Source organism: Rhyacophila brunnea, unplaced genomic scaffold (genome assembly GCF_057557595.1).
Source record: "Rhyacophila brunnea isolate RB1 unplaced genomic scaffold, BYU_Rbru_1.0 scaffold_10, whole genome shotgun sequence".
NCBI classification, from domain to species: domain Eukaryota; kingdom Metazoa; phylum Arthropoda; class Insecta; order Trichoptera; family Rhyacophilidae; genus Rhyacophila; species Rhyacophila brunnea.
In genome coordinates, this window is record NW_028232752.1 from 17,782,079 (window position 1) to 17,798,434 (window position 16,356).

At 35.1% G+C, this 16,356-nt stretch overlaps 2 protein-coding genes across 8 annotated transcripts in view; one reads left to right on the forward strand and one right to left on the reverse strand.

The window, feature by feature from the left end:
- Positions 1-16,356, reverse strand: part of LOC147078947 (coronin-2B-like) — a 48,477-nt gene that overhangs the window by 12,410 nt on the left and 19,711 nt on the right. For all 7 annotated transcript variants that reach the window (XM_085951597.1, XM_085951591.1, XM_085951584.1 and 4 more), the window contains exons 3-6: positions 11,418-11,534; positions 8,944-9,093; positions 2,780-2,944; positions 540-746 (exon numbers count right to left, since the gene is read on the reverse strand). In XM_085951597.1, the coding sequence (XP_085807723.1) occupies positions 540-746; positions 2,780-2,944; positions 8,944-9,093; positions 11,418-11,534 (639 nt within the window). The remainder of the gene's footprint in view (positions 1-539; positions 747-2,779; positions 2,945-8,943; positions 9,094-11,417; positions 11,535-16,356) is intronic.
- On the forward strand, positions 5,594-7,051 carry LOC147078948 (uncharacterized). The gene has a single exon (XM_085955042.1). It carries the CDS (start codon positions 5,594-5,596, stop codon positions 7,049-7,051), a length of 1,458 nt encoding a protein of 485 aa, XP_085811168.1.

The window sequence follows — 16,356 nt, forward strand, 5'->3', positions numbered from 1 at the left end:
TCCGAATTATGTAGGTAAGTGTAACAAATGCGGCTATTAGTTTCAAAGTCGGTTAACTCCATATTCCACCATTTTGAGATAATCAAAAAAAACCATCAAGCGTATATTATTTAGGACTGCAAAAAGAATACTAAATTATCTCTTTGCAAACAAGCAAATAGTGAAATAAAATGTCCTCATCGTCATTACAATTATGTTTAAAGTTAGAACAAAATAAATATAATATGGTGGCTGATGAATATAACCAATTTTGCAATCAACCTTTGGTTTAATTTTATTCTATTTTGCTAGCAAACATCCAAATCAGGTAGAATATAAAAAAAAAAAAAAAATGGTGGTAACCGACCTCTGCAATATTACCTTTTAAATCTTCTGTATCGTTGAATAAAAAAAATATTTAAAAAAGTCAATCGTTATGGATGACGTATATTGGTGTAAAAATAATATCAACTAAGTTAGATGGATATCGATTAAATAGCAAAACATATAAATTACAGTGATTACACGGAGAGGTTGATGTTAAAAATTATGATTGTTACCATATTGGTGTCGTAGTCGTAATAAGGGAAGACGACTCCCGAAGAGCTGTCGATGGTCTCGCAGCTGAGAGGGCGAGAGAGGTCGTGCTGGTCCCACACGCTGTACTGCCGATCACTGTGCCGAGAGAAACCTGCGGTCAACACTCTACCCTGTGATCCCAAGAAACAGGCCTTCGAAGCCTTCGTTCCTTGGTGACATTGACCTTCCTGCAAATTATACAAAAACAAATCCTCATCTTATTCATCAGTTGTTTTCACTGTTTTTCTGCAGATAAAAAAACAGTTGAAATACAATACCATTAATTTTCTCTACTGTTAATTATTGGTGGAAGAAGAAAGGGGATGATATATAAATCAACACCACTTTTGTCAGTTACGACATCAGTTTAAAATTTCCTAATCCTGTGATCATATTGTTAGTTAATCTCGGAGGTTATTAATCTGTGGGTCGTGATCCAAAATTAGGTTGCTTGACATATTGATTGGGTCGCGGAACATTTCCAAAAATAAAAAATTTTTAAAAATAATAAATGGCATCATTACAAAAATGTACACTTTTAAAAACCTTTGCAGGCTTTTGGAAGTTCTTTTGGAAGAAAACTAAAAAGACTAGTTTGATTTTGAACTGATTTTTATTTTTTGTATCATGAAACTTAAATTATTATCCTAATCTGGGTTTTTTTTAAATTACTTTTAATTTAAAATTTGTGGCAGAAGTTGAGAAATACCAGTATAATAACAGGCTTCCAGAATATTCACATAAAGATATTACGGAATAAGTTTGGAATGAAGTAAGAAAGACAATGGGTTTGACAGTTTGACGTTATGAGATTATTATTTCAAGTGAGTTTCAGTAGCGCCGTGTGCGAAGCATCAACCATGGGCCAGTTTATGAGTTTCATCGGCAACCAGTTCGTCAGATTTTAAATTCTCCATGAGCGAAAGGCCTTACCTCATAATTCATGTTAATATATCGGAAAAATTTTATCGTATTTACGACTATATTCTCAGTATTTACCGGGAATCGTTATAATTATGCCTAGAATTTTATTTTTCGAAATTCTTTTGAAAACGATAATTGGGACAGTTTCTGTTATCTCTTGAATAAAAGAGTGTTTTGAATTTAAGAGGTTTACAAGGTAAACTCGGCAATTGCGTGTAATTTTTTCAGTCCCGATGTATTTCAGTACATTTAATACCCGCATTTACATTTTTCTTTCCCGCGATTTACGTTGGAAATATTCAAAATATGCGTGTTACGCGCGCTTGACAATGGATTGGGTCGTGACATTCGAACGGCGTAAGGTGTTTGGAGGGAAAACTTCGTGTCTTTAGAACGGCGCACGGTGATTGGTCAGCGAGCAACGCTGTGATTGGCCCGAGTTCGGCGCATAACAAGGTCCATTGGTCGCCATCTTTTCTTTTGGCATCGTGTTTGTGTAACCCCTGGATTTAGGGATAATTCGGGCATTCAAGCACTACTATAGAAGAAACTTGGTACAGAAGTTATTGTGTCAGTTAGAACGAGGTGAGGACCCCAACAAATTTAAGATGTCCATTTTAGATGCAATGCATTATACCGTTAAGGCATGGTGTGAAATAACCGACTCTACCATCAAGAATTGTTTCCGAAAAGCTGGGATATACAAGGAGCAGGATGAAGACGTACCCAGTACCCAAGAAAATATCCAGTGTGATGTTATAGAAGGCTGGGAAAGGATTTCAGACCAACCCCTGGAGGATTATGTAAACCTTGACTCCAATGTTAAGACATCAGACTTGGTGGAAGTTGATGACATTGTTGACAGTCATTTAACACCACCAGACTTGTCTACTGAAGAACTGTCTGATGAAGAAGAGGTTGATATTCCAACAAAAGAAGAAGCAATGAGGTTCATCGAGGGTTTAAAAAGCTACTTTACAAGCTTTGCTGATATCCAAGATGACACTTTTAAATGTTTATATAGTCTTGAAAGAGAATTACATAACAAAAAAACAAAAATGCTACAAACTAATATACATGATTTTTTTAATAAAAAATAAAAAAAATTAAATTGAATGTTGTTTTTTAATAAAACGTTATTTTTTTAGAAACATAAAATTTAAATGTTCTTTTTTTCAATACCCCCCTTTCACATTTTCCCTCCAATTAGGTTTTTTTTTTCAGTCCCTTAAAAAACGTAAAATAGGGGTTATACTGTAAAGTGATTTGTCTCGGAGTGGATATATTGATTACTTACCGACACAACAATTCCCGATCTGGGCTCGATAATCCTAAGCTTCTTGTCTTTACAGGTGGTGGCCAGCAGGGATCCGTCTCGGTTGAAAGACATGCAGTAGATCACATCAAGATGGCAGTCAATCACATTCATTGCCTCGCCCTTACCGATATCCCACACGATTATCTGAAAAAAACCATACGTTTTGATATTAAATATTCGTAGTAGAACGTAGCCCAAGCATAAGATCAGCAAGTCCTGTACCTTTTTCCAGGACCTACAGCATTAGCAGTGCCGTAGCGAAGAGTATCTATTTTTTTAGGAAATAACAATAGGAATCTTTAATACAACTTGATTCATATGGGCCAATGGAGCAATCGAACATAATCTATCCCGTGATCCGCGTGTTGAACATGCCCGATATATCGGATACATGTATCTTCCATGTGAAACCGCCATTACTTCCTGTGACAATACGCAACATTTTGTGGTCATCGTGTACGATGACTTCAATAATGTAATTAACTGTTTTCCGATAGTGTATCCAGGTATTTATTGATGGTAATAATGGTTTGCTATTTTTCTCTTATGATATTATTAGCATCCATAAACAATGATGATTAAAAATAAGTATGAAAAATATTGCTTGACACTGATATAAACGACAGATAATAAAACTAGCCAATATTGCCAACATGCAAGCTGTAAATAATTAATCCAATAGTTATTAATTTATTATTCAAATTATCTGCTATTTCAGATCAGAACGTTATTACCCCGTAATAAACCTATTCGAAGGATGTTTCTAATATAAAACAGAAAATGTAGTGCTCAACAATATAAAGAATTCAAAGGGTTGTACCCACAATTATAATAATTGTGATATCGAGGATTAAATGAATACATGTAGCATATAATTAAAAAAATTAGCATGTACTGGGCACGCACGACAGATGTGAAATTTTTTCAACACGTTCACTGCTAATAAAATATTTCATACATTACTAAGAACCTGAAAAATTGGCAATTTTAGATTTGTATTAGTGGGTCTATTCTATACGCAAGGGGGCTACCGAATCTATCTATTTAAATTGTCAAAAAGTGCTATGTTTTAACAGCACCTCTCTTGACTGTGTTAACTTTTAGAGCGAGATAGACAATTTTGACAGTTTATAGGGCTAACTTATTGTAATAATTATAATACCTCAATACATAAATATGATAACTGCCGTCGATATCCGCCGATAGCTGCCTTGTGTATAGAGTAGACACACTGGTTTATTCATCTTATATCCCATGGGTACTAATTGGAATAGAGAATTATATGTGTCCATTTGAGAGTAGTTTTGGCATACTAAATTACGTTATATACCTACTCTCGTTTGCTCAATCCCATTTCTGTTTTTGCGCATGATATCCAACATGTATCTCTCTATACCACATTGTTGCAACTCTTAATGTATGCATTCCAACGTCTAAATGTCCAAGTGTTTAACCAATGTATGCTTCCAGTGATCCGGTATGCATGTGCAAAGTTGTGCAGGATGTTTACAAGATATTACAGTCTGATTCTAAGATAATGATATATGTGCAATCAAAGAATTTAGACTATAAATATAATGAGTCTTATACGTTATTTCTGTAATGGCAATTGAAATTATTTTGCAAATGCACGAAGCATGGTTGAGTTCGTAAACTTAAGTAAGGTAAACAAATATTAAGATGTATCAATCGCCATTCCGATTTTCTTACAATCGCGATGTGGCCGCCCATTTTTAATGTTCATTGTGATGACTAACTCAAGTGGGGTATTATTGACTGCTTATCTACTCATCGTGACAAAATGTCTTTATACGCCCTGCGTATAATAAAATGACAGAAGTAATGTGAAGTTCTCTATAAATGAACCTGTAATGCTAAGTCACTTGTAGCTAATTTCATACGTTGACCATTGGTCTTTTTTTGCTTCAATTTCATACATTTAGGCTCCATCTATATAGAAAAAGTTTTTTTCAATATCTGTGTGCAACCCTAACCCTCTGTTTGATCCTATACGATTTACAAAACTCCATTACAACAACCTCAATCAACTATGTAATAAATCATTATGAATGAAAATTGCATTGTCAGTGTTTAACGGTAAATATTTTCCAACTGCACACACCAGAGTGATTATCAAACATAATTAGCATGTGTTTAATTCAGTTAAGTGCTCAATGCTACATATTTACAAAACTCAATTTATTTACTGCAAACGGTGATGGGCTATCCGACGCTTATACTCCAAAATCGGTACAGTGAATTATTTTCCAACAACTTTTTATTACACAATATTTGAGACAGTTTAAATAAGACACTAATGTTGCAATATAATAATTAATTATGTCTGTTAATAGAATATTTAAATTTCTTCTGTTGCAATTGGGTTACTCTTGTGTTATTTGCTGCGGAGAAGTTGATCTTAGAAGTCTTATGGATGAAATATCGGAAGAGATTCTAGTGCTATGTTACTCTTGTCTGAACATTATAACGGATGACGGCGATCACGGAAGATACATCATTGAAATGATTCAAGAGACGTGTCCTATTTACTTGTATTCGATCGCTAACACGTCTCTTTCCCGGCACACAGAATGTTCGGGATCAATTCTAATAGCTGATGACGCTCAGTTAGTATTTAATTTATTTGAAAGAAGTCAAAGTGAAAAAATAAAACCACACGTCACTAAAAACATTCTTATTTACAATATCGACCGAGATATAGTACATCTTCAAGTTTTTCATCCGTATATTTTACTGGCGGGTCTTCAAATAGTACAAGTGAGCATCACCACTATGAACGATTCGAGACAGGTTAACGAAGATTGCGAGACATATTTTTGGGATTCAACAGTCGACGAGGAAATCGTAATACCGCTTTCGACAATTAATTTCAGTGACACTCGAAAAACCAGGCAAATGTTCGGAGTGCAATGTAATAAGCCTTATTTGAAGGCAGGGACCACCTTTAACATCAGCCTGTTTCACTGTCCACCGTTTGTAATACTGGATCATACAAAATCAGAACCGAGTGGAGTTGAGGGTTTCATACTACGAGAGATAACTCGAGGACTGTCGGTGCGATATGATATTAAAAGTAACACGTATAACAAGTGGCACCAGGTGATCAGCGATATCTCGGAAGGCAGATCCGAAATCGGTGCTTGCTCTCTGTGGCTGTCCAATTTCAACACGGGACAGAGTCAACCGAGCGTGTCATACAATGAACTGTCGACGCAGATGTTTGTTCCTGACCCGCAGAAGATATCACAAGCAACCACTTTGAGAATGCCATTCAGCGGACCGGTCTGGCTCACCTGCCTCTCGGTGATGATTGGCACGTGCGTCGTATCGGCCGTGTTCGCCAAGATAATAAAAAAAATTAACAAAAAAAATAATATACATTTACATTATGCTGATGTCGGATATTCGATCTGGAGCATTGTGAGAATATCAATCCAAGCCGTTCCCGGTCATTTTCCATCGGCACGCGAGTCTTCGATGAGGTGGATAACCGTGTCATGGGTGACAGTCAGTATGCTGTTCGGAATCACCTACACCACCGGCTACACGTCACTCATGATGTACCCCCTATATTCCAAGCGGATAGACAGCTTCCAAGATATGATCGACGCCAACTTATCTTGGGGGCAATTCGACAATACCGCGCTCACAATATTGAATAATAGCAACGACACGGTATTCAACACTCTGGCAAAGCTCTTCTTGCCGGAAAACAATCTTGGAGACCGAGAAAAACGGCTGGTTCACAACAATTACGGCATAGTATTAAAAGTTTTGTCTGATCAATTTATTTTAGGTGATTCGGAAGGTGATAAAGGTGGGCTGGAATACGTCCGGGCACATTCGCATCCGATAAAGCCCAACGTGATGACTTACGCCGTGGTGCTGGGACTGAGGCCAAACTCTCCATACGACTGCTTCATCGACAAGAAGATAAGAAGCCTCAACGAGGCCGGCATACTAAAAATGATCCTCGGTGACATTACTTCGAAGAAAAACATAACGTTCGGCGTCAGCTATCATTCGGGTAGCAAACTGGATACGGACGCAAGCGCTACTCAACTGTCCTTGGAGCAAATAGAGGGCGCCATCTATATATGGACGGCCGGGATATCCATCGGGGTTGTTATCTTCAGTGTGGAGATTCTTATGTACAATTTTAAAATACTGAGAGCGCGAGGCTTATCCTTTTACCGGAGAAGTTTCAATAGTATAAAATTCAGCAATTGAATATACAGTGCACAATGCATAGCGACTTAGTCATACAAGTTGCCCTAAATTCAGTCATATATTTTTTTGATGAAGAAAATTCTTAAATCCATCTATTAAACAGAAAATGATTCGCAATCCCCCAGCAACACAATCATATAGCCGTAAAATTAACAATATCACACTGTCATGATCATTATTTCTATGACATGACTAACGAATATGGCGGAGCAATTTTTCATAGTATATAGTCCCAGGAAATTGAAAAAGTAATCTAAATATCTGTGATTGAAAAAATAATATAGCTAGGTATGTAAATAGTTCAATATTATGTTGACATAGTGGTCAGACAGACAATCCTCGCTTTTATTTCTTTGATATTTCGACACAAACTTTATATTATATTTTGCTTGACATGGTTTATAAAGAAACCTCTGAAAATTGGATAAATAATAATATAGTATTATCAATGTTTTGAAAGAATAATATTTTGTTTTATTTACATGTTTATGTTTCCCCTTAACGTCTTAACCCAAGTTACAAGTTTTAAGTCGGATGTCCTCTGAATTCAAATTAACCTGTCACAAGTTTTAAGTCAAATATCATGTTAACCCATTTTTTTTTCTTCAAATGAAGTTATTGGGAGGTTGTTTGTCTTCCCTAGTTTAAGAATACAGGCGGCTCTCGACTTTCAAACATTCCGCGTTTGCACAATTCGCTATTTCGTACATTTCTTAAAATTTAGATATTTGTTGACAATGCAAGAACTGTGCGTTTCCATGCAGTCACTCCTCTCTCCACAAAGAAAACAGGAGGTATTCAACTATCTCTTGACAAGTTTATAAAGAAAACACCCGATTCCTAATACGCCTCGTACACATTTTCAGAAACCAATTACGTGCGAAAGTCGAGGGCCGCCTATACTGCTTTACCAAATATGTATACCAAAAATTATTTTTGGCACGTTATCATGGTTTTCTAAAAACATTTGCTAATATCGAGTAGATTTTCTTCAATCGTATTATACATACAGTACACTCTCAGTAATCCGATTAACTACTATAATCCGCCGTTATTTTTACTAATTGAAAGCACAAAATCAAGCTCTATAATTCGCCGGTATTCAATCGTCAAATTCAGTAGTCCGCCACGTACAAATATACAACGCAGATGAGACGGGTTTATTTTGGAAACTTCTCCTTCGTAAAACGTATGTTCATCGCGAAAAAAGTAATGTACCAGGGAGGAAAGTGCTCAAGGACCGCATCACAATTATGTCGTGCTCCAATGCAACCGGAACACACAAACTATAGCTTTTGGCCATAGAGAAAGCCAGGAATCCTAAGCCGTTCAAGAATATCTACCTCACTGAACAACTGGTTGTGTCAAGTGATTTACTGTTTAATATTTAGTCAATACACTTAGTTTATAAATATGTATAATTTAGTAAATACTTGATTTTTATTATAAATAAAACTGAAATTTCTCAAAAAAAACTATTTTTACGAAATACATGTTTTAATTCTTACCATATTTTGTATGCATGCACTATAATCCGCCGCTTTCACTAATTGGACACTTCTCTGGTTTTGGGGGTGGCGAATCACTGAGAGACTACTTTACATGATTTATTATTTAAATATTTCAACACAGTGCGGCCCCAAGTTTTGTTAGCACGGTTAACCACTCATGCAGGTCTATTCCAACATAACACTACACAATCAAAAAATGTTATGAAGAGAGTTAATTATCTTGAGGTATGAAATGTCAAAAGTAACGTTTAATAACACCGGCCTCGGCAGCCGTGATAGATAACTGCTGATGACCGGTGATGACTGGTATTTCTAAAAAAAAATTACGCTGTAATCAAATCTAAAGACAACATTAAATAATATGTCTATAATGTATCTTACTAGGTAATCGAAGCCGGCACTCAGCAAGACGTTCTCTGCGGAAGGATGCCATTCAATGTAGGCAGCTCGCCTCTTGTGTCCTCGCAGCTCCACAAGCCACTCTGTCAGGTGCATGGAGAGGCCTCCATCCGGAATGTGCCATAGCTTTACCTGATTGACAAACACGCACACATCAAAAACTAAGTCAGGTTTAGCATGCATTTGCTGTAATAAAAAAACCACCGTCACTAGCTATAATAGTGCCTCAACTAACGTTGAAATTTTGAACGCGATTTCTTCTACTGCACACAAATTTCATAGGGTAAATTTAATTATTGTCACCGTTATTATTTCTGACTGCTCTTATATGAAGCTTATTGAATTGTTTTCTCTCGCTCGGTTTATGTGGTAACTTTATACATACAAACACTCGTTGATGATAACCCCCCTCAATTTTTTTTGAAAAGTGTTGATGGTAAGAAGATTATATGAATCGAATGCGAAGAAGAAAAATCTTAAAAAACTTATTCAGCCAATAAACAATGTTAACGAAAGAATCGCAGCGATGACATGACAAATCAGTTGTAATGTTGCCATATAACTAAAAATATTCCAACTCACTGGGGGAAAATTGCTGTATGTCATTGTATTCCAACTGGCTTTCTCTTAGGTATGCTTACATACTGTCGTTGAAATGCTAGAAGATGTCAATATTTGGCTTATACATGGTCTAAATGAGAACTCTTGGTAGTATTGACTTGTGTGTCCCTGATAGCTATCTTAGAAATCAGGAGCATCAGTTGTTTGTTCACCCAAGGTGCAGAACTAACCTGCCATTGGTGATACCAACTGGGAGGGCAATAACTCTTGCTTTGGATGTGATATTCCACCTACGTGGGGATGAGTATAGATGGGCGTTGTTTTATAAATTCTTAAAATAGGGTCCACTTAGCTCATTCGGTGTGCTTCTATGCTTTATAATTTTTGTACCTATTTACTTTTTATACTGTTTTTGTGATACTGCCTATATTTCACTGTTTTAATACTATGTATTTTTATCTTATTTTATCTTTGCTTTTAAATGTCATGTTGTGAACATCTTAAATTTATAATTTGTAATGTTCACTGTATGTAAAAATAAATAAATTTGAATTTTCTATTTCTGTTTTTATCAAGGAAGTAGGGAATGATATAACAACATGAGCACCGCCGCCAAGCCTCAAGATGAGTCTGTCGCATTCTACATTCATGTTTGTGCTCATAAAGCAATTTGTCTCTCCTGTAGAATTTAAATTTTTTCCCACCTGAGATTTAAACAGCACGATGACGATATGCATTTTTGTCGAGACACTAAGTATGGTTGATAATAAATCTATGCATATAATATATAACCTCTAGTACTCCTTCAAATCATTGAGGTTTTACATCAAGTCTATGAAACGAAATAATAAAAATTTATGTATGTTTCAGGCTCGATATTTCTATGAAAAGAAAACGGTGACCGTATTTATTTTTTACTTCTATGTATCGATACCAAGGTGAAAGTATCTGTCAAAAAGTATTAAATGAAAAGCTGATATCAATCCTTTGCTGGTGACTATTGCTGTTGCTGTTGACAATCGCATTATTATGATGTGTACAATGTAGACTAATTCCGTGTATGACGTGAATATGCTGAGAATTGAAGTCTAAAAACATCAATTCTCAGGCAGCACTTTGTAAGGTTGGTATTCTGTAGTAAATTAAGAATATTTTTGGATGATTTTAAGTTTTAGTAAAATGCTTGTAAATTCTCAACAAACTAAAATTTAAAAACATTCTTAACTGGTTCTATGTCTTCAGCGATATTATAGCGCCTGGACACATTCATGGATTTACTTGCAGCAATAGTGTGTATTTTAAGCTATCGCGATAATAACGTAAAAGTACTGACTGTCTCGCCTATCTCATTCTTCAAGAGTAAGCGAGACGCGATGTTGTCATTTTCTAGTACTATTTGACAGGTAGTGAAAATCGGTTAACCCCAAAATGAGTCTGCCCGGCAGGTTCGCCACTATCATACTACTACGCAGGCGCAGATATCGAACAATTCCAACTGTTGCGTGAAAATTCAGAAGTTACTGAACTTTGTTGATTCATTCATGCATGCAATCTTGCAACTTGCATGATAATACATGTTTACACATGCATTTTCTTGTTATGGCCTTGATAATACGTACTGTCAGCAGTAAATCCATGCACATATAAACGGGGGAATTACAGCGGTTGTAGTAAGAGGTTAGCTCTACATTCAATGTGTGTCGTTAAAAATCTGCGGCCTGTCAGATACTGCCATAGTAATATCATAAGGCATAGAAAAGGTTAATTTACCACAGAATTAACCAACCTTATAAAGAGCTGCCCTATGAATTGATGTTTTTATACTATTCAACATATTCACACCGTACACGGAATTGCACCTTTATTATCAAGAATAATATGGAAATAATACTTACAGTGGTATCATCTGAGCATGATGCGATGATGTTATCGTTGAAGGGGTTCCATTTAATGTCCAATACGGGTCCTCTGTGACCCGTAACCCGACTAGCGTTAAAATCCAATCGTCCCGTCTGGAATAAAACATAATATATTATAATATGCCTTCACATAATCTCTATTGCCTACTTAACAAGAACCCAATTGCGTCTGTAAACATAAACCATCTCCCATATCACAGCATGCTAAAACCATCGAATGTGCATAAACACAAACACTGATTGAGGTTAAAAACTAAACATGTGGATTTGACCAAGCTGCATTATTTTAAGGAGAGTGTAAGAGCCGTTTCATATGAGACACTGGTGTCTGAACACCGTTATCTCTGGACACTGTATATACATATAAATGAACCCGACACTAGTGTGTCTCCGTCTAAACGCGCCCATTCATTTTTGTGTAAATGTTGCCTCTCGAGACACCAGCATCTTGTGTGAAACGGCTTTTATTCTTACCAATTCAAGACAAGTGTCAAGTCATTTAAATCAGATCATATTTCTCTCGCATTATGTCAGCCATTAATGAACATTCTTTTTTATGGTTTTGAAACAAGGTTATTTTTGTTAAATCTACTTTAATTGAGTCATTTATGATGACAATTGTTTCAGGCTATAAACCCATTTTCGAAACGGTTGTCACTCCATTAAAGTAGAATTAACAAAAATAACTTTGTTTCAAAACCATTATAAGTAATGGAGTTCTACCACGTAAACGCCAGTTCAATTAATAATTCATTCACAATTCGGAAACACCCCAGAAGTACACAAGTATAAAAAAATATTGAAAAAAAAATAGGTACCGGGTGGGATATGTATGTTCAAATAAGAATGTTACATTCTTAAATCTTGTGAATTATTCGATGAATAAAAAAAATGGTTTATTCTTATATTAAATGTTTTGCTATTGTATATTATAATCGTTACATTTTAAAAGGGGAACCTGTACTATACATTTATATGGTTTGAGAAAATTGAATTTGAAAGAGCCAAACCAAATGTGAAATGGAATGGTGAAGGACTGTATTTAAAGTATGCAATAACTTCTCAAATACCTACCCTATTTGGACATACAATATATTTACAGCATATACAAATATATAAAAATTAAAAAATTACTGTGCACTAACCCATGGCTATTAATTGTCTTTGGAAACAATGTCTCATTTTATAGTAGCAATTTATTTAGTGTTCCATTTTTAAAAATGACTTTTAGGTTGGCAATACTTTTTTCTCTTGATACTCTTCAATTTGACAGTTCCAATTATTTTTGACCCAATTATTGTGTTTTGGTGTAAGTAATATGTAGTAACATGTGGGAGATAAATTAGTAATTTTAATGGAATTCACTTCTGTTTTTATGTTAGTTTTATATGATTCATAGGTTATTAATTCATCAATGTCTGGCATCCTTTACCGAGCAAATATCTTTAGGTTATTCACTATAACTGAAATTCAAATACCAAATACCTACCGTAAAACCCCCTAACTTCACCAAGTGTCCCTAACTTCACCTAAATCAATTAAACACTAAAAACTCATGTTTTTACTATCGCACCACTTTAAGCCACTAAGGCGATTTTAAAGATAATATTCGCCTGTCACCACACAATTTTCAAACCGCCATTATTTTCGCCGTGTTTGTGTTAGTACCGTTTTTTCAAGTCCGGTTTGAAGAGATTTTTTCTGAACTTTTGCTGATTTCTACGAATCTTGTAGAGGTAGGTTTTTCAAATTTTTAATATAATATAGTGATATAGTCTGCTTGCCAAATGTAACGTGCGATTTCCGATATTTATAATAAAACATCGATTATTTGAGTATGCAATGTCAGGCTATGTTTTGTGAACTACTTGTTCCTACACTTCCCCTGGCTTTAGGGTTGTCACAAAAAACGATTTTATTGAAATAAATGTGTTTTTTTTATTTTTATGGTTTTTAGACTAAAAACTATTCATCACTTTGAATCACCGGTTAACAATTTTTCTCATATTTCCTTTATTAAAAATTTACTATGTAAATCAATACATAAAAATGATACTATAATGATTTGGGTTTTGGCAGCCCTAGCGTAAATTGGTAGGTTGTATGAAACAGTCATTGAAGTGATTCCTATCTTCGCCAATGTAGATATTTCTTTAAAATATGTCAAATTGTCTCTAGCATAAGACCTGAATTTGCTTAAGGTCATTTTTTAATAGATTTCGTGAGTATCCATAGACAATATTTTTTTAGTGGACCTACTGAAACACGTTAGGCGAAGTTAGGGAATCGTGCCGTAACTTCGTCTATATAAAAAAATAGTGATTTATTATATTATTTAGTATAAAAGGGTATTATTTCATATAAATATAAATAAACACTATCATTGTGCATTATATAAGATCTATAAGACTTCATATTGGTGGATATTTTGGTGACAAAACGACTTTCTGTTAAAAAACCAGGCGAAGTTAGGGGGTTTTACGGTACTCTACCTTTGGAATATTTTTAATATGTTTTTTAGAATTCCTGGTATGGCCCAAGGGTTGAATGAATTAATAGCAACCGATCCTCTTTAAAACCATCACCTATCGAGGTAGATAATATGCTCCCAGGGAACTCAGAAATAATGGAAACTGAAATACCTAAAGGGGGTGGAGAAACAGGCAACCGATCTTGAGTGTGGAAAGATATGGGATAGACTTAAACACGTGTTAAGAATACGCTTGTATTTCGTTCTGACAACTGCTCTCATTTTATGCGCTGACTATCGTTTAATATTGGTGTATTTGAAATTGCAACGCACACTATCGCAAGTCTACAATGTGTGGTTCATTTTTGTAGGACACTCACACATTCAAAACACTGCGTCAAAATGTAGTGTATTGGGTTATAGCCTATCGGAATTCTATTTATTAATTTGTTCTGTGTATGCTCCATTTTGGAGGAAATGGTAAGATTTTTTAGAGCCAATGAAGTAATTGAGAATATCATCATTTAATTTGAATGGCTAATTGATGTTGTGCTATTAACTTTAAAGACGGTTGGCTAATATGGATCCATTATGAATGCATTTAACTTTTTCTGTCATTAAACTATCATAGCCTTGCTACAAGATGTCTGGAACCAATAAAATGCTAAATATATATTATAATAATGACTTCTTTCACTACACTTAGGGCCTGATGCTTAGAACTCATTTTACTAAAACAGTTAATATGTTGTAACAGGACATAGCCGCTGGCTAATGGTTGTTAATTTGAATATGCAAATACATGCATTGCAGGTACATGTGTCCCTAGTTTTTGAGCAACATGTGTCATAAACATAATATTTATGTGTGGTGAATAATCCATTTATAAAGTTTTAAGACATCTTCAATACTGCTAGTCTTTCGTGTTTGCATAGATAATCCACATTAAAAACAATTTTACTTTCATGGAAACAGTAAACGACACACAAAACTATATTCATTTGATTTCCATTTAGAAGACGTGAATATGCCAGCTATCACTCTTTGTAAAATGTTTGCCACCTTTTTATCCTCGTGAATCGGCTGACTAGTGCATGAGCTGACATATTTAAACAAGTACGTATTACTGAGGCCCAAAGAATTCAGTTTTAGGGTTTCCTAAGAAAGCCGTGCCGTTATGCAACGGCCGTAACATGACGCGATGCGGCGGACGTAAGAAAACGGCTGTCACGACGATAACCAGAGATGTAAACTTAAAAAAAGACAGACAGCGGTCAGTGAGCGTATTGCGGTGGAGAATGGACGATCAAGACATAGCATTATTACTACTATATTATTTGGAAGATGAGGAGTCATTGGAAGACGAAAACTGTCGTGAAAAAATCGTGCTACAGAGGGTTCAGCAGTTCAAACTTTAGTGCGTCGCCGTCTGCACTGCAACGAGGAAAAATTATTCAGGCAACACTTTCGCTTGATACCAGTATTGTTTGACTATGTACTGAATCACATAATCTTTGCTATTCACATTATATAAAGCTTTATTATCAATCAATAATTCGTTTTTTTCGCTGGTTCAAATTACGTTTGCAGCGTTTACACTCATTTTTTATTTTAAAATGGTCACGCTATGATGGCCGTCATGCAAATGGCGGCACCGCTATTTGACGTTACGCTCACAACCAACGCTCTCTAGGAAACCAACGCCATCTGGTTTGCATAAACAACGTTTTAGTGACGTCAACCACCGCTACATTACGGCACAGCTTTCTTAGGAAACCCTAGCTTAATTGGTGACTTATTGCACCAAAACAATATAAATACATTTTCATACTTACTTCAATAATCATGTAATTACTCAATGTCCATAGTGTAATGTACATCTAATTAGTTATACTGTTATTATGTATGTATATTACTATCCATATAACTTACATCAGGTTAATGAATTGTAGATAGTAAGGTCAATGAAGTCAATGCTATATATAATTAATTACTATATAGATTCAAGATATAATGTTAAACATCATTGTCATTAGTAATATAATTTTACAATATGATTACTAATATCTTAAAATAAAAATATTGTTATCTTCTGCATAATTTGTAAAAATAATCAACAAGCTTATTTAAAAGACGTATCTAATATCTGAATTTATTCAAAATAATTAGTCTCTGTTGAGGGAAATATTTATAAAACTTTTTCATTACCTACAACTAGAGTTTCGCAGTTCTTCGGTCACATTGCCAGATGGGAAAATAATAATTTTTGAAAGGCTCATCATTTGTGGAAATTAATGGATTTAAGTTTTGTACTATTCCATTTAAGGCCATGCATTAGTTGAGGCACGGTCTAAAAAGATCGTTGCTAGGCGATGCGCGGATTGCGGGTGGCGGGTGAAAATGACGCCTGTCAAACGAAATATTATCTGTCATATAAATCCAACA

Excerpts from the sequence above, each read along its gene's own strand:
- LOC147078948 (XM_085955042.1), top strand. The coding sequence starts at position 5,594 with ATGAACGATTCGAGACAGGTTAACGAAGATTGCGAGACATATTTTTGG.